Source organism: Chionomys nivalis, chromosome 2 (assembly GCF_950005125.1).
Source record: "Chionomys nivalis chromosome 2, mChiNiv1.1, whole genome shotgun sequence".
Taxonomy (NCBI): Eukaryota; Metazoa; Chordata; class Mammalia; order Rodentia; family Cricetidae; genus Chionomys; species Chionomys nivalis.
Genome location: NC_080087.1, coordinates 95176196 through 95198949, shown reverse-complemented (window position 1 = coordinate 95198949; position 22754 = coordinate 95176196). Strand labels below are relative to the sequence as shown.

The window sequence follows — 22754 nt, the reverse complement described above, 5'->3', positions numbered from 1 at the left end:
GAATGTTTTCAATTTTCCACATGACATGATCATTGCATTTACTGACTTGCTTGTTTACAAAGGCATGGCTTCTATTGATGTCGTGCAACGGCAGAACAAGGTTAGACCACCTTTCCACTGGGCTGACACTTTTCCCTGGCTAGGCTTTGGGGTTGAAAGCTCATGACACCCCAGCAGGAGAAACCCCGTAGCTTGTTTCCTGGTAATCAGCTGGGACCATCCCCTTGGCCATGCTAAGGTTCTTTGAGCAGGGTCATCCTGTGTTCATTCTCCTTCTGCCCCAACCCTACTATGAAACAAGATAACCCGCCCCCCCTCCCATGTTTCTAAATGTATCAAGGGATACCACCTTTTCTCACAAGTTTAAATAGGACAAGCATATATACTCACTCTCAGCATAAAGTATATCTAAATAATGTATTTTCTATTCTAGTGGATTTTTAAAAAAATATTTTGTCAAAGTCTTTGGGACTCCATCTTGCTTATCTCTCACAGATAAACACGTGTTCCCCCTACGCTTTTAGGCTGTGTCAGAAAGGGAAAAAAGAGAAAAACCAACACTTGAATTTTTATTCCAAACTTTGGAATTTTTATTCCAAATTTCCCTTTAAGCCCTCCCAAGTAGTGCTGACTGACTCTCCTGGTGACAGGGGTTTGTGTCTGAGTCCCCTGTGAACACGGAGCTTGGAGCAGAACGTGGGCATCGGGGTGGGGGTTGGGGAAAGGCCACAGCACACTGGAGCTCCAGCAAAGCCAAACCACATCTCCTCGGACCACAGACTTCCTTTCCTTGTACACGTTGTCCCCAGAGGGGCAGCCAAAGCTATTCTACTCTCTACTCATCAACCCTGGCTTGTCAGCCTCGGGGAAGGTCACTTTATTCATAAAAATGCCTCTTTGAGCTCCTAAAAAGAAAAAGAAAAGTTGTAGCACCATGGTGATCTGTATTCAAAGGAAAAAAAAAATCAGGTGTGCACTGCCCAGTCACTAAAAAGTTAGAGGCACTCACACCACCAGCAATAGATTGTTTTCTCAATATACACATCTTCTGCATTACCATCCCTGCATCCAACACTCCTTCCGGGAGAAAAAGCTTCTTCGGCACAGCACAAATTTTGCTGGCAAGAACGCTTTAAGACAGTCCTATTTGATAAAACAAAAACTAGTATCTAAACCTTGGAGAAGCCTGCTCATTTCTACACTCCTAGAGGATATGGTGTAACCATATGTCTACTCTTTATTCCGCCCCTCCGGACCTGACACGCCAACATCACGCTCCACACAATCACCTTACTGTCCTGAATGAGAAGGCGTTAAGTACTGGATAGGAGAGAGACACCCTCTCGGCCTGGCCACGCTCCTTCCTTGTCTGCATACCGTTGACACCCTGAGCTTACAGAGGTGAGTCCGAGAGGAGAACCCACTGGTGTCGCTACAACGATTTGGCATTTTCATCTGGAGTCCATTGAATTTGGAAGGGGTGAGAGAAGTCAAGGACCAGGGCTGGGGATGGGGCGGAGTGAAGGAGGGCAGCGACGCGTTTAGCCCCCAACAACCCCAGGTTGTTGCTCAGAAATCAGGCTGAAGGAAAGAAAACAAAAACAAAAATCTGACATCTGCCAAAAAACCAATAACAAGTCCCTTCTTGGGATGAGCAGTTAGGCGGATCTCTGGTGTCCCAAGACCCTGATGTTTTCTGTGACAGGTGACGAGAGGAGGCTGTGCTATAATGTCAAAAGCATCGCCAGGAGGAACAGTAGGATCGCCAAAAGGCGGCTGGGTATCCTTGGGGTCTGTGCTGCGTTCTCACCGCGGGATGGCTCAGCTGACTCATGTACGGTGTCATCTGTTCAAATAGAAAGCACACATTCCAATGAGATTTCACATCCTTAATAACTCTCTCGCAGCAGCCTGCTGTTAACAGACCTCGCCACCCTCTGCAAAGTAGGGTAATGAACCCTGTGCCACCATTGACTTTCATGTCTGCGTAATCGCTCATTATTTACAGCAAACAAAGGAGAGGCAGGGAGAATTGGACTTCCTTCACAATATTTATACTCTCTCTTAAAACTGAGGGGGAAACTGTGCATACAGGATAATATTTGCTGCATAAGCTACTTTGATTTGCTGCTATCGGTCGGATGCACTTTGCACCGAACTTGAGGTAGGAAAGGGACCTCAAAGTCCACAGTCCTGCGGGGAGGAAAGCCACGCATTGGGAGGGAAGGGGAAAGAGTTATGTGGGCATATTAGTGGTTACACAGATGGGGCTGCTCATTTTCTGTGTTTTAGGAGTTTCACAGGATTAGTGGTGAATGTTTGGTTGTTCGGTGCCTACGTGTACTTTCAAATGTGGAAAATTAAGTGCCAAAACAACAGTATTTTTAAATAAACTATATATAATACCCAGTAAACATCAGAAATCCTGTGCCCACTGGGCTGCCTACAATTAGGAATCAATTACGGTGCTATTTCCATTACAGGCCCTGCATCTCCCAGATTAAATTACTTGAACTTGACTATTCTTATTTTTATCAGGCTGAAGCTTGGCACATAAATTATCAGTGTGGATGCAAATTTTCCTCTAAATAAAATGGATTAAGTGAGTTAAGCTTCTTTTATTTAGCTATAAAGTGTTCTACGAGGCTGCCTCTGACTTTGGATCGCCTCCCTGATCTGCATGATTAACAGGCTTAACTTCGAAATGGGAACTTTGCAGTAATTAGTGCCCAAAGATAGATTGGAGGCTTGCCCATGAGCCATGCCATTCTCTAATGTGGCCCATCTCCTTCCTCCCATCTGGCTGAGCTTATGCTTTTAGCCCAGATGACCTCTGGACATGTTTCTGGAGCTGACAGTTGGCCTCTGAGCAGATTTCATTTCAGCATCAGGGGGACTTCCCATGGGAACACAAGAATTGCTCCTCGGGATTCGCTGACTGGTTAATCAGAGAGAAGAGTAACAAGTGAGACTCCAGTAATTGTTCTCAATTATGTAGACCCCATAAGACAGTCCCGAACAGCCCTCGCTGACCTACGTGGTGTCTCTTAGTGGATTAATTGTCCATTATTTTAACCTCATGTAAGGTCACCTACCACACATGTCATTATTAAGGGTACGTTTTTTTCTCCTTACAGGAAAGAGTCACACATTCTATTATCTGTCCTAAAGGGAACTCCCTTTTTTTTTTGGCTCACACTTTTTAAAAGTTTCTGTTCATCTCATTCACATCCCATGTGAACTAAGAAACATGCCTTCTCAGAATTAAGTCTTCTGCCCTAGTGGACTCTTATTTCGGCAGGTCTTCATCTAGGAGCCCCTGAAGTCCTTTGTTTAATTTGTCCTCCTTTCCCGGACTTTAGCAAACCTGGATAGATTGCTTTCAGCTTAGGAGACTAGAGAAGGTTAGGAAGCAAGAACGGAGAGGCAAATCCCACACAGTGTAGCCAAGTACGCGTGGGCTCTCATCTTTTCTTTGCTCTTTTCAGCCTTGCTAATGCATTAATTAAATCTGTAGTTAACAGGAGGCAGAAGTAAAGGCCCTTAATAGCCCTGAAATTAAAATCCAAATCACATTCTTAAGAGCACCAATATGGTGTCAATCAAAACAATGGAGCACTTCAGGCTTAATTATAAAAGAACCATAAACCCCGAGGATTCCACAGCTCATTTTGAAACATCACTTATATTTATACACCTGAAATTACATCACCTACTGGGGTTCTTCTCCACCCTTTTCTCAGTAACATATTACTCAGTCTTTCACCTTGTGAAGCTTGGAAACAACCTAGTGTTAAAAGATACCCGAGCTGCATTGCTGAACTCGGGGCAAGTATGCAGAGCAGGGCTTTCCTGCTTCCCTCTCCTCCCAGAGGCTAGCAAAGGTTATCCACCAGCCCAGGCTCACTCAGTACAAGGCACAGGGGAAGAACCTTGCAGAAGACCTGACATTAACAAGAAGGAAGACTTCGGTTTTCTTCTAAGAGAAGCCTAAATTTGAATGCACCTTTCAAACACTGCATCACAGATAACCTGAGGTGTTAGCCCTTCTGTGAGCTGTGTTGTTCGTTATTTTAATGTCCCAGGTATTTACCTACCTTACATGTCCTAATAACCTCCCGTGTAATCACCTACCATAGATGTGCTAATAAGGGTACTTTATCTTACAGGGGAGAATCATGTTTTCCTATGTTTCTCTCGAATGAGAAAGCCCACTGTATGTTTTTGTTCCTATGCCATGATGTTCACGAGTCAGGGTTCTACATGTTGTGCTCTGATTAAAACAGTCGTTGATGGGAAATTCTATGCACCATCACCCCCACCCATACCCCTCACCCATGGCAGTTACTGAGAAGCTGGAGGTCATTTAGATAATTTGGGGGGAAATTTCAGAATTCTAAGTTGAAACTCCTGAGTGAAATCTACCCGGATGGAAATGAAACCTACACGTGAGAGATTACTAAGACTTGCAATAGTGAGTGTGGCTTGGTGGAAGAGAAAGCTCCTCTGTAAAAGCCAAATGGCGTGCTGCCCCTTAGTTACAGGATCCCACCACACCGGGGGTTCGGTGGTTAACTGAGAACACTAACGATACTTCGGAGCATGTAACGTGACATATGTCTGCCCTGAGATCATCCTGGGTCCCTGCAGATAGGAAACTGGCAGGCAGAGTGCGCAAGCAAACAACAGAAGACGAATGCATTCCACAGACAGGTGAATTAGTACACGCGGCTGAGAGCATGCGGTAGGATGCGTTCAGGGCTCCCTGCGTCTCCTCCAGAGCCTGTATCTAGGGCTGGCCAAAGGAGAACGCTTGTTAAATCCAGCAGTTGCCACAGCGGCGAAGAACGCCAAGTGGGACTGACTAAATTCTATATGAAATAAAGAGAGACACTCAACTCTGTTAACACATTCATACTGCCAGGCACTGTGGCACAACCCCTTCTTATCACATTAGTGAGGATGCCTGACAGCAATCTCTACACACACACATACCACACACACACCACACACACACCACACACACACACACACTCACTAAACTACACTCTGCTAAACTTTCCAAACTTCTATCGGTAATATGTTCATGGATTTGGGGCCACTACGAATTCCAAGTTCTGTATGAGGAAGAGCTTGTCCCTTAGAGCCCCCGACATATGCCTATGTAGGAGAGCCTAACATTTCCATTTTATCATTATTCGAGCCCAAAGGTGATTTTCTCAGTAACAGAGCAGTCCTCAGTGTTCTTCTTCATGACCCGAGAACAAAACAAAACAAAACAAAACAAAACAAAACAAAAACATGAAATCTCTTATGTCTCTAGAGGTGCTAGTCCTCGCTAGAGAGGTGATTGACTTTGCCTAGAAAATAAGATCATGGAAAATTCACATCAAAATTCTCGTCCTGAGCAAGTTTGTAACAGGCCTAACCTGTGGTTCGTTCTACTCATAACTTACTAGAGAAGCTAGGGGAAGTAACTGCTTTTTCTGAACGTCTATACCTCTAGTACTGGGAAGAGTCTCTTCTATGATCCCAACAATGGGAGCTAAGGATATGAAGTCTGACAAGCTGAGTGGCCTGGGCTGGCGTCCTCGGCCATGGGAAGAAGGATGTAGGTTCTGTGGTTTTGAAAAGGCTCCTGTTTAACTTGTCCCTATGGTAGTCATGTCCCGAAGTCTGGTACCTTGAACAGCCACGCTACTGCGTCCAGGTTTTCGAGACACAATTAAAATACCTCCACGTCAGCACTCACGTCTTGCTACTTTCTAAAGCGGTGAACCGATCCCTGGGGAGCCACTAAGGCCTTAGAAAGCTCCTAGTACACACCTCCCACTTGCGGTCTGGGTGAGACGGCTGCCTTAGAAAAGACCGGAGTGCTTGGGAAACCCCTAACTCTTCCTGGCAGCTAGAGCACTAAAGCTGTTGTTGGTCTGGAGACACATCACTTACACAGGGTACCGCTCCCTAAGGCAAAGTCGCCGTTATCCCTACGACAACACTCAGAGGATGAAGCGGACTGTAAAGCCCTTTGGTTTCTAGAACCATAAGAACGATAAGTCCTACTACAAATAAATAAATATAGATAGATAAATAAAATCAAGCAGAAACCTTATCGTTTACATGAGGGGGGGCTCAGATTTCTTTGTGAGGGGGAAATGATTTTATTTCTCTTTAGCTCTAAGGTGCTCATGGGAAATGGATAAAGAGCACTGTGAAGAACCACCACGTAGGTGGATGACCTGAAGCGAGACAGGGGCTTCCACAGAGTGGTTGGAGGCCTGCTACCCATCACAGTGGGTCTGGTTGCGTTCAACGACCAGATGAAATGTCTAAGCAAAGAGACGGCTTGTCCCAGTTTAAACGACCTACGGTAGGCTGCATCGAAAGTGCTTGCATGAATATTCCTTGCAGCCTTTACTTTTTTCACACTGATGGGGAAGTTTGAGTATGAGCATCAGTAGTAGAAAAAAAAAATCTTTAAAACTTATTTTGTCTGAGTACTCCAGGACGGCTGCTGGCTCAAGGAGCAGCTGTGTGTATTTGTCATGGCAGCGGGTACGTGAGTTTGGGGCAGCAGCACAATTGGGTGTCTCCAGGCTGACTGCTATGAATAACAGGATAGATAATACCGAAATGCAATACAATGTTTTAGATCAGTTTCATTGATGCACATACATTTCTAGAGAGAACTAAAGATGTTGAGTCGGTGGGTTTTTTTGTCCATGGATTTGGATATGATTTTTTTTTTCCAAAAAAAGAGAAAGTTTCATAAACATGTACAATAGAAATATTTTCTGTCTTGTTAGGAAACTGGCCTTTATCACCGTGATCCACCGACACACCCTGAGGATGCGGCAAAAGGCAGGAAGGTTTTAGTAGTCTGGTAGGGTTTCTATATTAGAATACTGCATCAAGTGAGACCCATGTCCAAGAAAGAAAAGTTGTATTCTATCTAGCATGCACTACACAAAGATACTGGAGGAATGAGGTAGGAGATAAGTAATATTAGCAAGCCGCTAGCAATGGGCAAAAGCAGAAACGACTGGAGCATGCACACATGCAGAGAGGAAGAAAGGAAAAACAGTACGGAAGCGTGCAGAGGTAGATGCGTTGGTTAAGGAGAGATTCTCTAAGCATACTAACCTGCTGGTTCTAATGAATTTTCTACTTTGTCGTTAACATCGAAAACACGATCATGAACACCTATAGTTTTCATACAGCTATCTATAACAAAAATAGAGATAACAGCCAAATATGTTAGTGAAGACACCCTCAAACTCCCATTTCTTTCTTTTTTTCTTTTCTTTCTCTCTGTTGTTTCCTTTTATTAATGTAGAGATTGTTTTACAATCAATGGCACGTATCCACATGCCAACAGCGTTCCCATTTGCTGTGCATGTACAACAGTCTAAGAAGCAACAAGTTAGCAACTGCTGTGTACTTTTATAAACAAAATTAAAAAAAAGCATCATGAAGAATGATGAGGAAAAAATACGATGGAAACTAAAACATGGATGTGGATGTACAAAACAGATACCACACAAGATTCAACAGTAAAAAAATAAAAGAGTAAAATAAAATTTTACCGCTGTGAACCAGACCACAGGATAAAGCATGCGCAGTGAAGGGGCCCTCTGGACTCATTCTAGGAACTTACTTGTTGGTCTCACGAAGACTTTGAGCTTTAGGCAGGACCTTCTTCCATTGTCTGGAATTGCAGAGGCTGCAGGGAAGACAAGGAGACAGGGCAAGAGAAAGAGGAGAGAACAACGACCCATTATTCTTCGTTTTTCACATGCAAATAAATGGTCTACGTATACTCTTTCAGGACACGCTCTAATTCTTGTCCCGAAGCTAAAACAAATAATACTTTTCAGCCTAAGACAAATGCTAGAGAGAGGTGACTTCCATGCTCCCGTCTTCTCTTTCCAGTACAATAAAGGAAGAATCATGCAGGAATGTGGTAATCTATAGAAAAATGCTCAGGGCTTCTATTTCAAAGGCACTTCCCTTCAACTTGGTCTGCTATCAATTTTCTCTAAATCGGGAGAATAATGCCTGAACTCTCGTGCTCCAGGAACAACTCCTCCTCAACCACGAGAAAGAGGGCCCAATAAAGCTCCACAGCGAGGAGCCTGCGAAACCAGTAACAGACAGTTACGAGGCAGACTTCAACATGACCCACTTCTGCTGGGGAAAGCAGAGCTTTGTCTGTCCTGAAAGCTTGTCTGTCAGTGCTCCGCAGGTAATTCAATTAGAGGTTTTACTCAGAATTTGGCTGCACTTTCTCTCTGACTAAGCCAGCCCCGCGACTCCACCATGCTATTGTAAGCACAATCTGCTATTGAGAGGGGACGGGGCTGCAGTGGGCACATCTATCTTCTTTTAATTTTCCGCAGAGAAGGATGGAATTAATAAAGTGAGTTTGCTAAAACACGACAACATGTTTCCAGTTATAAATCATCTGAGGAAGAGACTTTTCTTCCCCTCTTCAAGATAAGATCTCCGACTTTGCCTACTTTTTCAGATTATCTCCTCGTAGCACTCACAAAGCAGTATCAGAAGGATTCTGAAGGGTGGCCAGATCCTCCACGACCACATGCGTTTACCAACGCTCTCTAGAAATGACAAAAATCGCAGCAATGAGGACCACATACTTTCCTCCCCGCAGACTTGCTTCAAGTGGTTTCTTTGTTCAGAAAAGCAGCTGACATCAATCAAAAGGCACATGGCTTAAAATGAATTTGGGTAATGCCGAAAGTGACAAAGAGGCAGCCGGCAGTGCACATGCCTCCTCTCGTCTATCTTCGTCTTACTCTTCATGACGAGCTCAAAAACAGTGCTCCATATGAGGTGAGAGGAGTCAAGCTCCGAAGTTCTTCTGCATGAACTTCCTTATTTGCGGAGTTACGGATCCCTGCGGATCTCCTGCGGAACCTGCACGTTCAAGCGCTAAGGGACGTCAGACAGTAAAGGTTCTCCATTGCCACTATTCAACACCTGTTGAAACTCTTAATTTGAAGACAGACTACAGAGGAAAAATGTTTTTGGCCCTCTGCATCTCTCCTGGTCTCCCCGACAAGCAGTTAAGACATGGGAACAGCTGGCTTTGCTGTAGGTCCTCATTAAATCAAAGTTGGGAAGACTCCCCTTACTGACATCAGCAGTAGCAAGTGTGTTATTCAGGGCACAATATTTTACACTCTGTGGTTTGATTCCGGAAACGGTGTCCTTCCTGTGGACCTCAACCGCAAGTGAACTCACTACAGATACACTGCACACAGGTGACTCCAGCTCATTACAGAGCCCACGGGGTCTTAGTCACCACGAGGTCGTGGGAGAGGCACCACTGGCACATGGCGCTCTTCTGAGCAGAGATGAAGGTCCCTCAAACGCCCTGAGCTTGAGTGTCATATGCAAATGACTGACTTCAACATGACGCTTCAAGATGAGCAGGCTCAAAGTAATATCAAAGGTAACTTTTTGTGAGTCTTTTTTTTTTTTAAATTTCATGGCAGTTTTTCAGATTTTTATTGAGGAAAACTAAACCCCAACATTAAGAAAAACTAAACAAAAGCAAATGGTGACCTATAAGAAAATGTATCCACTCACAAATGAGACGTGAGCCTTACCTATTGTATCAACAGCATTCTTCGGTGAATTAAAGATACTCAGTGTACTTCCGTAAGATGGGAACTAAAAGGCTTATTTTCAACAGGCCCCCCTCGTCACTCAGTCACCTACCACCCAGAAAGCTGCAATAGCGACAGGACTGACCCCTTATGATGCTGATATTGACTATTTTCCTCCAGTCCTTTGGGACATTTGTGGACGAATGATATTCATACATGGCATAGTTTGTAAATTCATGTGTAAATTACAGTAGCCCAACCCCATGATCTCTAGGCCTTCCCAGCCCATGGAATATAACCACAACTCTCTGGAAGGACTAACCTGTGGGAACCCAAAAGTGTGAGCCTATACCACCTTGTCTGAAAGTCAGAGAGTTTTACCTTAGTTTTGCTCTTTCAAAGTTGACAACAGGTATGGCTACAAAACAAGATATCCTGACCTAGGGTGTGGTTACTTGGTGTTTTGGACATTAAGATGGTCCATAGAGGTAGATCTGCTCCCCCGTGACCAATGGTCAGAGAATTCAAGCATACTTCTGCTCCTTCTTTTGAAATAGGAGGTTTGACTTAGGGACTGATCACCTGCAGGATACTTGGTAGGACGTGCTCATTGCCTGAAATATCAAATGCTTTGCTCAGAAATCAACGGCTCAGTGTCTCAAGTGTTGGAGCAAGTAACTGTTTCTGGTTGTTCTTTGTATCATGTTAAAGCAGCGTGTTGCTTTCTCCCCCACTTTTGTATTGGGGTATAAAAGTGTATGAGAAAGAAATGTGGGTGGAATTCAACATTGAGTATTTGCTGAGTTGCCCTCCCGGTACCATCCTGTGTCTCTGTGCTTCTTTTGTATCTCTGTTCCTCCTACCTAAAATTTCTAATCCTCACGCCCCTACCCTGGAATGTACAAACCCACCGTGGCTAGACTGTGTGTGGCAGAAGTTATTCCCAAAAGGTGACTCACAACACCAACCTAAGAGGTGACCTTTGCTAGGCCCTAGTCACCTGATTTCCTTATGTTTTCTCACTGAAACACAACACCAAAAAATAATATAAAGATATATCCCACACATTACCAAAACTTTCTTTACTTATTGAATTTTTTTTACAAGGGAGATTGCGATTTACTCTATGTTAAATTTGTGATTTCTGCCACCTGTACTCCTTGGCTTCCAGAGGGTAGAGATATTAATTCTGTTTTAAATATAGATGGTTAGCCATTAGTAGTCTTGGAAGAGACTAGGCAATTTGTAAATAGTGTTTTACTTGTCATAAGGAAACAGATGGCAGAGGGCAGAGCACTAAAACCACAAAATGACATTAATTAAAATATGTAATAGTCCCACAAGTCAACGCAGAAATCAAATCCTCTCGGGATCATTAATAAGCAAAAGATAGAGCCATTGGTAGACGTGAAGGATTGAAAACCTCCGTTCTGCCAGGACTCTGTCGGGAAGGGAACTAACTAATGCTGAGGCCTCAAATTCCAGAAAAAAAAATATTATTTTGTAACAACCACCACTAACCTTACTTTAGTCAAAGCCTCTCTATAACTTTATAAATACAAATTATATACAGTCATATGTATATTTTTTTGGAGTTGGGAAGTTGGGCGTAGGGACAGAGGAACCCACTAAAACAAACAAATCCTTCCGTTCTACCATCTTAGCCATTAGTCATGAACCTGTCCATAGGCCCTATTTCTGCAAAGTACCAGTCAAAACACTGAGATGCCTAATGAAATACTAGCTGAGATTCTCTGGTATTTTGACTTCAGAATACAACACTAATATGGCAATGAAGGTCCCTACTTCATTCACGATCTCAGAAGCCCCAAGTTTAAGCATTCCTGAAGCCTCCTCATTCCCTTGGTCTCTTGGTGCTCAAGCAAGCTTGGCTCGGCATTTAGTCAATGAGGCACCTACGAGAGACCACATTCCTAGCCCCTGAGTTAGTTCTTATAAATGTGATATTTAGTATTGAAAACGTGCTATCCACACCTCAGGCCACTAACAGTCTATTCATCAAGACACGGAAAGTGTGCACCAGCATTTGAGTAGCTTCTGACATGGTTCTCAACATTCCCAACAGACTTCCATTAATCCCCCAGTCTCCCAAATCTTTTCCAAAATCCCATCCCCTTGAGTGCAGGCTGAGTTTAGTTTCTTGCTCCCAATGAACAGAACACAACAAAAGTTAGGACTTGTCATCTCCGTGATTGTGTTCCAAGAGTTGTTGACTTCCTTCTTTCAAAGCACGTAAAGCAATGTGCCATATTGTAAGATTCCAAGTGGAGAGATCCATGCAGAACAGATGCTTCCCGTCAGGAAATTGATGATCCTTAGAAAACATACCAGGATCTCAATGTTGCTAACACTCACGTAAGTGGGCGAGAAAAAGGGTCCTTCTCAGCCTTCTTAACTGAGCCTCGAACTCACTGCAGTTTTGTGAGCTGAACCTGGACTCCCAACTTTCATCTAATTTGGCTGCTTTAGACAAAATACGACAGGTTGAGCCAACCTACCATTCAGGCATTTACTGATGTATTTTATAAACAAACCCATGTGACCCCACGCTTCTCAGGACTGAGTTCTGATTGACTGACGAAAACATGGCAGCATCCTCCACTCAAGGATGGCATGCCCTTGCTCCACAGAGCCCTTCACTCGCCATTCCGCGCTCTGCCTGGAGAACTGGATCGTTCACTACTAGACAAACCTGGGAGAGAGGTGATTCTAAAGCTTCTATTAAAGAAATAGTTGCTCCTACTCTAGCAACTTTCTTTAAAAAAAATGTTTTTCATTTTCCTCCTCATGCCTCAGTTCATTGCCAAATTACTGGGTGAACCTAAGTGAGTTTCGAAATAAAATGTGAACTTGAATGAATTGCAACAGAAAGAGAGAGTGTTTCTCATCAGATGGAGGAAACAGAGTAGAAGAGTGAGTTCGAAAAACACCTCAAGTGAAAAAAACTCAAAAAGCAACTTCAAAGTCTTCCGATTACCCAAAAACGTCTATTAGTGATCTTCAAAGTGCGTCGTCCCATTAAATATAAACATTATGAAAGTTGAGCTGCTCAGACGTTCCTGGGTAGTTAAAGCAAATGTTCTCTGAGACCCAACGGTTGGCCAGGAGAAGGGCGGGACTCTTGGATCTAGTTTCTTTCAAATATTCAGGTCCAGTGCCGCGTCATCATTTACCACCCCTGGCTAACCTCATTCCGTCTCTAATCTTAAATCCACAGGCCACAGCCCCCCTTTCCGATTCCACGTCAATCTGGATACTTTGGGAAATTTTACTTCTAGAGACAGCTAGCCACTTTCTCCTCTTGAAGGGAGTGCGTGTGGGTGAGAGCATTAAAAATGTACTTTTCCGTTATGTTTGCCAGGGGCAGCAGTTCTCAATTTGAGCAAGTCAAAAGAAGAGACAGGCTATTAGCCGTTAGCAGGACACAGTTCTTCCCCTGTAGGTTTTCCTTACAGCTCAACATATAACACAGACACATGTAAATTAGACAGGTAAAGCCAGAATTAAGCACACTATTCCTTCGACGAAAAGAAGAAAAAAATCCCATTTGAATCCAGAGTGGTACTGGAAATGTTTCCCAGAATTTAATGAATCAATAAAATCCATTTTGTATATGTGGGGAAAGGGTGGGGAGCAGAAGTGGTGGGAATATGAGGGAGGCTAACCAGAGCCATATGGGAGTCCCAGAAAATGGTTACCAGACACAGAGACACAGACAAAAATAAAAGAAATAATAAAATAAAAACAAGTTAGGTCTCAGAATAACAAAGCAATAATTTGCAACTTAGCTACCTGACATTTTAAATATATATATATATATATATATATTCAATTATCACATTAAAGCAACAAAACAAAAAACTACCAGTTAGAACAGAATACATATATTTTGCTTCTTTATAGACCAGACTTAAGAGAGACACTGGTGTGACCTGGGCTTGAACCCAGGGCCTTCCGCATGTTGGGACAGTGTTCTACCAAGGGGCAATACCCTACCCCAAAGGCCACCTTGCTGCAGTCACTTGGTTTATGGAGCTCCCACCTGAAGAGCAACCTCAGGAGCTGCCTAATTTGCTTACACATTTCACCTCTTGAATTTGCAGCGTCTCAATCTTAACTGACAAGTCAAGGTCAAGGCCCCGATGCAGACACTGGAAAGAAGGTTACTGAGTCCCAAGACCCGAGAGAAAGTGAAAATACCACGCACATATCAGACTCTTTAATACAGCTCTGGGAATATTTCTTTTATACAAACTAGAAGGTGGGAAGGGATGTGTTTCCCACAATGTAACAAGAATGATTGAAAAAACACACTCTCTTAAGTTAAAACTTGGTTTCAACACCAGGGGACTGTAGGGGAAAGAATAATTAGAGTAAAGTTCGGGGCGAAGAAGAGAAAATAAATTCCAGCTGGACAGCCTGAGAAGAAAGAGAGCTCGGAAGGAAGGCTGTGCTCACCTCGTGCCCAGTCTTGACCTGGCTTCCTAACCCTCAGGCTAACTTCTCACCACAGACCAGCTAAAATCCTGTGCAAAATTCCAGCAGCTACAGCTCAGTAGATCAATTACTGTTCTTAGAAAACTTAAGTGACAAAGACAAAGTCTGTTCCCCTGATTTCCGGGATACAAATGAGGCAAAATGATGCTTATGTACACAGCTATGTGACTTGTGAGCAAACTTCTACAAGATCTTCCGAGTTCAGTGACGATGTGTTTCTGCTACAGTGGGGCTCAACTCTCCCCTATGCCTTGGTCTTTACTGAGTAAAAATAACTTGGAGTTTGGAGTAGTATTTTTAAAGGCCCCTAAGAGAAGCATTTTTGTTTAAGAAAAAAAATTTGTTTTTACAACAGTTTAACTAACTCCCAGCCTGTGATTCTAGACTTCAGCCTCTTTGTGAATGGGAAAATCTACTCCACTTAGGCACAGAAGGAAAAGATAGCATTTAGATAGAATTACCTTTAAAATCTAGACATGACGGAGCTGTCAGCCTTACTATTAGCTGTTTGCTCGTTTTGTTCATGTGAAGCCACTGAACATCCTTCGGCACTTAGAACACAGCTGGTGTCACAGCAAGTCTCAGAAAGCACCCTGCCCAAGCCTCAGAGTTTAAAGGACGATCCACGCCTCATAGGTCAGATGTTTCGTTCCTTCCTACTTGTGGTAACTTCAGTGAGCCTGCTATACTAGGTAGGCATCATTTGACAAAAATAAGCAAGCAAAAGCATGAGCAGCAGAGCCCTTGGAAAATTTTTCTTCAGCTGGAAGCACATAATAAAGGTAATAGTAACAAAAAAAAAAAGCCCAAATAAAAGGCAGAGTTCCTGGAATCTCACAAAAAGAGTAATTTATACTTTTCCTTCCCTGTAGATTTCTTGCATACCTATCATCCATCCACCCACCCACCCACCCATCCATCTACCAACCCACAAACCCATCCATCCATCCATCCATCCATCCATCCATCCATCCATCCATCCATCCACCTATTCACCCACCCATCCATCCATTCATTCATCTACCCACCCTTCCATTCATCCACACAACCACCTACCCACACACCCACCCACCCATCCATCCATCCTCTACCTATTCATCCACCCATCCATCTATCTATCCAGCATGAAGCACTAATAAAGTATGAAATTAATTACTAATTAAGTTATCAAGTTAATATAAAGATTGGTGTGGGCAATCCTTCTGTATATGTGTTGCTTTTATTGGTTAATAAAGAAGCTGCTTTTGGCCAATGGCTTAATAGAACATAGCCAGGCTGGGATAGATAGATGATAGATAGATAGATAGATAGATAGATAGATAGATAGATAGATAGATAGAGAGTGAGTGAGTAGGCAGAGTCAGAAAGAAGCCATGTAGCCCCGCCAGAGACAGACACTGAACAGAACCTTCCCGGTAAGCCACAACCATGTGGTGATACACAGATTAATAGGAGTCGGTTAAATTAAGATGTAAGAGCTAGTCAATAAGAAGCTAGAGCTAATAGGCCAAGCAGTGATTAATTAATACAGTTTCTGTGTGGTTATTTCGGGGCTGAGCAGGCAGAAATGAACAAGTGGACTTCTACAACAAAGGATATTCTCAGAGCACTGCCACTATTTCCTCAAGCCTCCTCTAACATCCCTCTTACCACAGACACCCGTGTTAAAGGTCCTAGGGAGAAACGGGGTTTAGGGATGTCAATGCAGGCACAATAATGCTCAGCTTTCTCTCAGATTCATGCATCTTGGCCTTTCTTCGTGGCTTTGAGGCAGCTGCTTAATCTGTCTAGTCCTCAGTTTCCCAGAGACCCTCCCCTTCTCAAGAGATTTAATTATCACCCACTTTAGAGGGCATGTATAGTTTCCTAATTCACTTGGGAGTTCAGGTGGCCTATCCTTACAGATCTAGAATAATATCCCACCTAAGATTCATAGCTACCGATTTGTTTTCTTTCTTTTTCAGCAAGACAATTCTCAAAGTAAGGTCCTAACTGGAGCCTTCTAAAGTCTCTAGTGGTGGTGGTTGCTCTCTCTCTCTCTCTCTCTCTCTCTCTCTCTCTCTCTCTCTCTCTGTGTGTGTGTGTGTGTGTGTATGTGTGTACTGCAGTTTTTATGCCTTTGAGTATAGCACCCACAGCAACCAGAAGAGAACACCAGATCCCTGGAAACTGAAGCTAGTTTCCTGATTGAGCGCTGAAAACCAAAGCCATGTCTTCTGGGAAAGCAGCCGACAGCCTTAACCATGGAGGCATCTCTTCAGAACCAGGTGTCTAGCTCTGAATACCAATATGGGGAAGGGGCAGATGGGGAGGTAACAGGGAGACAGAGTGTGGCTCTTCGAAGCATGATTGGTTGCATGCGTGCTTGCATGTTCAAGGCAGGTTCTCACTGCTATTCAACCCCTGGTATTATGCGATCCTCCTGCTTCAGCATCATGAACTTTGGGAACTACCTGCAGCAGTCTCTAGAGCCTAAATTTTAACTAATTGTTTTCTACTGCAGTTATAGCTGGTATTCTTTTATTTGTGTAGTATGCGTGTGATATTGATGAGTGCTATGTGTGTGTGTGTGCATGTGTGTGTCGCTGTGCACTAAGGGGAGGGGGATACTTAGAGAATGAGAAACAGCATTAAAGCACCTCTTGTTTTTGAAAAGCATATGAACACTGAGTTTGTTTGGTTGCTTCCCGTCAATTTTAAGCTTGTGAGCATGCTATTAAATTTGAGGCCTGAGAGACAAAAGACGGAACTATGAATTCTTCAGAGGAGCAGCCAGGCTGGCACATAGACTCCCTTTGTACTTGAAAGGCTGCAGCCAGAAATAGCACCAAAGAAATCAGCCTGAAGTGGACGCAGATACTTTAGCATGCCCTCAGCTGCCCAGAAGTGGACGGAGACACCTTAGCATGTCCTCATCTGCACAGATGTGGCGCTACTTCACCAAGGCTATTGTAACTCTTAAGTGCTCTTTTGTAATCTCTAGGCAATTACCTTTATCTATTCCCACAAATCAGGGAATTCTTTGCTTATTGTTTTTAACCAGTAGGCTATGTTCTCCATATCTATTGCTTCTGATGGGTCTGAAAGTAATACAGGCAGGAATACCCACTGGTTCAGGCAATAGGCTACTGTTGGGGAGATATTATTTTAATTGTGTAAAGATGTGTTTTATTTCTTTATGCTGTGGAATATTACTTTAACTGTATAAAAATGTGTTACATTTGTTTACGCTGTAGAATATTACTTTAAGCGTGTAAAGGTGTGTTTCATTTCTTTATGCTGCATGTGTTTAACGATGTAAGGGTATGTGTTTAATTATGTAAAGATGTGTTGCATTTGTTTCGCCTTGGCCGCTTAAGCTACCCGATTGGTCTAATAAAGATCTGAATGTCCAATAGCTAGGCAGAAGAGGGCTAGGTAAGGCTGGCAAGCAGACAGAATAAATAGGAGGAGAAATCTAGGCTTGGGAGATCAAAAAGGAGAGGAAAGAAAAGGAGGAGAAAAAGGGTGACAAGCCTGGGGCAAGAAGCCTGGCGGCTGCCAGCTAACCAGACACAAGAAGCAGAGAAAGTGAGACATACAGAGGGAAAGAAAAGTTAAAAACCCCAAGGCAAAAGGTAGATACAGAGAAACAGGTTGACTTAAGTTAAAACAGCTAGCTAGAAATGAGCCTAAGGTAGGCCAAGCATTCATAACTAATAAGAAGTCTCTGTGTCATGATCTGGGAGATATTTGGTGGCCAAAAAAGAAAGCCTGGTATAGGCTACTAATGAGACTCAAGACAACAGTGTTCTCTCCGGCAGGCTCAATTTTACCAATGAGGAAGTTGTTTAGGTACCAAGATTGCACAGTTTATTTTAAACCAGACCAAAAAAGAAAAGAAAACTCTTTACTGGATTTTTTTTTAAATTGACATAGTAACTAAAATCAAAGCTTGGGTCTCAGTTCTAGGTTATTCTGACTGTGTGTTCATGGAGACATTTCTAGGAAGGATGGCTGCACCCATCCAGTGGCCCGCATCATAGCAGCCATGGTGTTCCATGATCTGGTCCCAACCCTGATTTTCTTCTCCATCTCTCCCATCCTTTCTTCTCCTTTAATACGCTTTTCTAACTCACAGGGCTTTCCCTTTGCTTCTCAAAGTGCTCTTCATGGTGCTTAGGACATCTGTTTCCATCTCCTTCCCCACATACACCCCATTCTGTGCTACCTCAGAACAGGGTACTGCACCTCTTCTCTGTTATTACAGTCGAGATGCAGTTTCACAAGAACGGGGCCATGCTAGGTGTTCAGAGGTGGTAGTCTACTCCTTTGTTCATAGACAGTATTCATTAAAGATTTGAGGACGAGGGTAGAAGATAGGAAAAAAAAAAACAGTCTGTAGCAAAGCAATGCACTAGTCAACTGTGAATCAAAATAGTAAATAGGGGGGAAGGGGGTCATAGTAAATGCTCCCCAAATAAATAATGAAAGAAAAAATTCTTCTGGAAAGCTCCTCTCCCTTCGCTGTGTGCTCTTTCTTATGGAATGACCTTCAAAACTACAATTTACAGTCAGTGAACTACAGAGATACATAGAATTCAAATAAGTAGTATTTTAAGCTCCATAAATATGTAGTCTCAAGAAATAAGTGAAGGGACCATGGGTATCTTTAAAGGACAGACTTGAGTAAAAAGAAGCTGCACACCCTTCTAGTGAGCAGAGGAATAGAAAGTAAGGTGAAACTAGAATCCAGATCGCCACCAGCTTCTTGAGGAAGTGTACAACGCAAAGGTGATACTGGGGGATGCAGATCCCGGGTGAGGAGTCAGCCTGCTCCACTCACTCAGAAGTATCAACAGGATCTCAGATATCACGTTGGGCTGTAACCCCAGAAACTCCACTGAAGGTTCTAGCAACCCTTTATCCAGAATTAAGCTACAGTATTTTTTAAAAGAACTTTTAAGAAATCACAGAATCAATACCATGTATGAATACAAAAATTTTAAAAATGTGTGAAAATTTCAGCCAATTTGAGTCACAATTTAGAGATGTAATTCTAAGTTAAAAGATATGATGGAAGGGCCAGGTACACACCTATGTTCTCAGTAGTTGAGAGGCTAAAGCCAGAGAATCTGGAATTCAAGGTCATTACTGGCTACACAAGGTGTTTGAGGCCATGGGATCCTGCCTCAAAACTAAAAACTAAAATAAAAACATATACAATGGGGAAAATTATTTATATTTGTGAGCAACTTGTCATGGGATTCCCCTCTGTATGCTGTGAATACCATTGGTGAATAAAGAAACTGCCTTGGCCTGTTGATAGGGCAGAACTTACCTTGGCGGGGAAAACTAAACTGAATGCTGGGAGAAAGGACACGGAGTTGAAAGAAGCCATGGAGCCCCGCCACTGCCAGACACCTGGTGGGAATCTTACCAGTAAGCCATAGCCACATGGTGATACACAGGTTAATAGAAATGGGCTAAATTAAGATGTAAAAGCTAACCAATAAGAAGCTAGAGTTAATGGGCCAAGCAGTGATTTAAATAATATAGTTTCTGTGTGATTATTTCGGGTCTGAGCTGCTGGTTGGCAGAGAAACAAATAAGTATCCTCCTCACAACACCAAATGAAATCCTAAGTTTAAGAGTCAAGCCTGACTGGGGAAACATTTTAGGAGGATGAAGAATATATTTTCAAAGGTGACAGAGCATATGAAATATTTTTCAACATAAAATCATTAAAAAGACATATGTTAGTTTTGTCTCTGGAATAAGATTAGGAAGAATTATTTTTCAAAATTTATTAACTTTGAAAAACAAACTTTGAATCCAAAGTAATACTCTACATACATGGGCAAAAGCTACTTCTCTGGTTTAGCATGAACACATGTCTATAATTCCAGCCCTTGGCAGCTGAGGCAGGTGACCACTTCAAGTTTTAGGTGTCACGTGAGCCAGAACTACTTAGCCTCAGTGTCAAAAACAAAGCAAACCAAAAGAGAAGGGGAATAAGAGATGGCTTAGTGGGTAAAGGTTCTTGCTATCAAGTTCAATGACCTCAGTTCAATTCCTGAGACCAACATGATAGAGGAGAGCCAACTCCCACAAGCTGTCCTTTGACCTCCACATATGTGTCATAGCATATCCCCGTCTCTTCCTCAAGATGCAATAATTTTTTTAAAAATAATATTAGTTACTTTCCCATGTTCCAAGAGTTCATACTGAAGAGGTTGTACTGTTCCCTCCAGAGAAGCCTTCTAGACCAGACAATTGAAAGCTGTCTCCATTTTTCTATATGACCACCTCCAACTTGCTATAGGTCCCAAAGTGATGGCCTTGTTTTCTAGTTTTGTCTCATTCCCCAGCAAGTTGGCAGCCCCAAAAGGTGAGACTAATTTGGTAGTGCTGTTTATCTGACATAGGGCCCACTTGATTATAGACCAGGAAGTTTCTGGAACCTAACACAGTCCTTGACATCAGGCAGACATCCCAAATTATTTCTGCAGGAATGAGTAAACAAACAAAGTAAAAGCTGAATGAATCAGAAAAAAATAAGTTACCCACGTGTTCAAAGTTCTGAACGCTCTGGATGAATCTGCTGCGTTCTGCCCTCTGCTTCTATGACTTTGATAGCATCCTCACACAGTCAAGGAGCAATCTCATCAACAGCAAGGCCAACACTTCTCCCCCTTGATCGTTTGCGGCCAACTTTCAGAGACTTATTCACTGCGTGTTTTGCCAGGAAGTCCTGGTTTAGCAAGCAGATAATGCACAGATGGTAGCAAGATGGATAATAATGGGTCGATAAGGAGGAATTATAACTTTCCCATCTAGTACATTAAGTAAGTCAACGGTGTGCTTTTGAGGGAGTTTAGTACGCGGAGTTTGCAGAATGGAGAAAAAGATCAGCATCTTTCACAATATGTTTTTCTTTTTTTTTTCCCATTATGTGTGAGGTTAATCTAAAGCAAGTATTCTGTGCAGTTATACGTTTACTAATTTATATGTCTATGTAACAACAATGGTTAAAGACAAGGAAGCGCTGATTTGGAGAGGGAAAGGGGCTGGATATGGGAGGGGTAGGATAGAACACGTGAAATATTTTAGATTTCAAAAAATCATTTAAAAAGCAAGCATTCTACCTACTAACCATGATGCATTATTAAGTTTTAAGTCAATTGTTTAATAACAATGTGCTGTTTATGTCTTGAGAAATTATTTCTGTTTCAAAGTTGGCCCCACATGTTGCATAGAGGATATTTCTTGTAGTCTGTGACATTTGGGGGGAGACTTTTCCTTTTCCTTTGTTTTGTGGACGAAAACTCCCAAGTCAACTTATCTTTTTAATCTAAGGGGTCTCAGTTGAAATTGGCTTTGAAGATTGTTAATTACAAAGCTCAACAGGGGTTTTTCCTTATGTGGTATAAGTCATATTTCTTTTCATTAACCCCAGTTTTAGAAGAGATTAAAAAGTCTGAATAGAAACAACCTAAAAACTGAAGAAAGGCTTCTCCCCTGTGATACCTTCAGACACTTCAAGCGCGGCCTTCCCCACACTACCTAATTGCAATCTGTGGCTTTGGGAAGGAAGGGTCAAATGTGTGCACTCCGAACTTCCCCGCTCCACGATCTTGCAGGGAGATGAGAAATCGCTACATTTTTCCCCTTCTTTCTGTACTGGGAAATTTTATGTCAACCTGGGTTACAAGGAAATCAGGATTCTGAAGGGCCATCCTGCCAGCTGCTTTTTTGTGGGGCCAAGTCATCGAGTTCACATTCTGTCTTTCTGGTGAAAAGATCATTACCAGGCGGCTCCAGGGAAGTCGGTCCTCCTGGAAGTGCGCTCCTTTGTTATGAATATGGAACAGATGGAGCCAAATCTATCTGCTCCGTAGGAACAAAAACACTTACAACCCAGCGCTCTCTATTAAAGACTCTACTTAGCTCCTTTATACCATCGGCTTTCTGTGCACTGCTGTGAGGTTTTGACTTTATAGAAAAAGGCACTTCATAAAAGCAACAGTTCTTACTCTAAACCAAAGTGGCCTAAGAACTAAAGAAGATGAATGCACGGTTTCACCCACAGGGCTCCTTGGAGATATGGAGATATTCAATTAGGAGTGTGTGTGTGTGTGTGTGTGTGTGTGTGTGTGGTGTCATGTATGTATGTGTGTGAGTAGAAGAGTGTATTCAATTCTGGTAAATGTCTGCATTAAAATATGGAAATATAGAGCAGAGTGATGAAGATGTCATGTTTCCCATTACAAGGATGGCATCTAATTGCTCCAGCATAATAAAATGCCAGGATTTAATTTTCTATGTCTGCAAGGCTAGTAAGGGGCTGTCTTACACACACACACACACACACACACACACACGAGAGAGGGGGGGGGGAGAGAGAAAGAGGGAGAGGGAGAGAGAAATATGACTAGGCACAACAAAATCATGTGGGTAAGCATAATTAGTAATTAAGACTATACCACAGGATAGGGTCAGCGTGATGAGTCTTCACTATGAAAAATAGTCACAACTGTGTTCAGCATCATGCCGGGTTGCCTTCATACAATGAACGACCTAAACATGGCAGGTAAAAACAGCACATGCACTGATTTATCATGC

General features: G+C 42.7%; 1 protein-coding gene across 2 annotated transcripts in view; it reads right to left on the bottom strand.

Annotated features, from left to right (window-relative positions):
* Positions 1-349: 349 nt before the first annotated feature.
* Efna5 (ephrin A5) overlaps positions 350-22754 on the bottom strand; it is a 280036-nt gene continuing 257631 nt past the window's right edge. The window contains exons 3-5 of one of the 2 annotated variants that reach the window (XM_057763288.1): positions 7658-7723; positions 7144-7224; positions 350-1846 (exon numbers count right to left, since the gene is read on the bottom strand). In XM_057763288.1, coding sequence (XP_057619271.1) covers positions 1725-1846; positions 7144-7224; positions 7658-7723 — 269 coding nt within the window. In that variant the 3' untranslated portion in view covers positions 350-1724. The remainder of the gene's footprint in view (positions 1847-7143; positions 7225-7657; positions 7724-22754) is intronic. The other variant, XM_057763289.1, reaches the window with a different exon arrangement.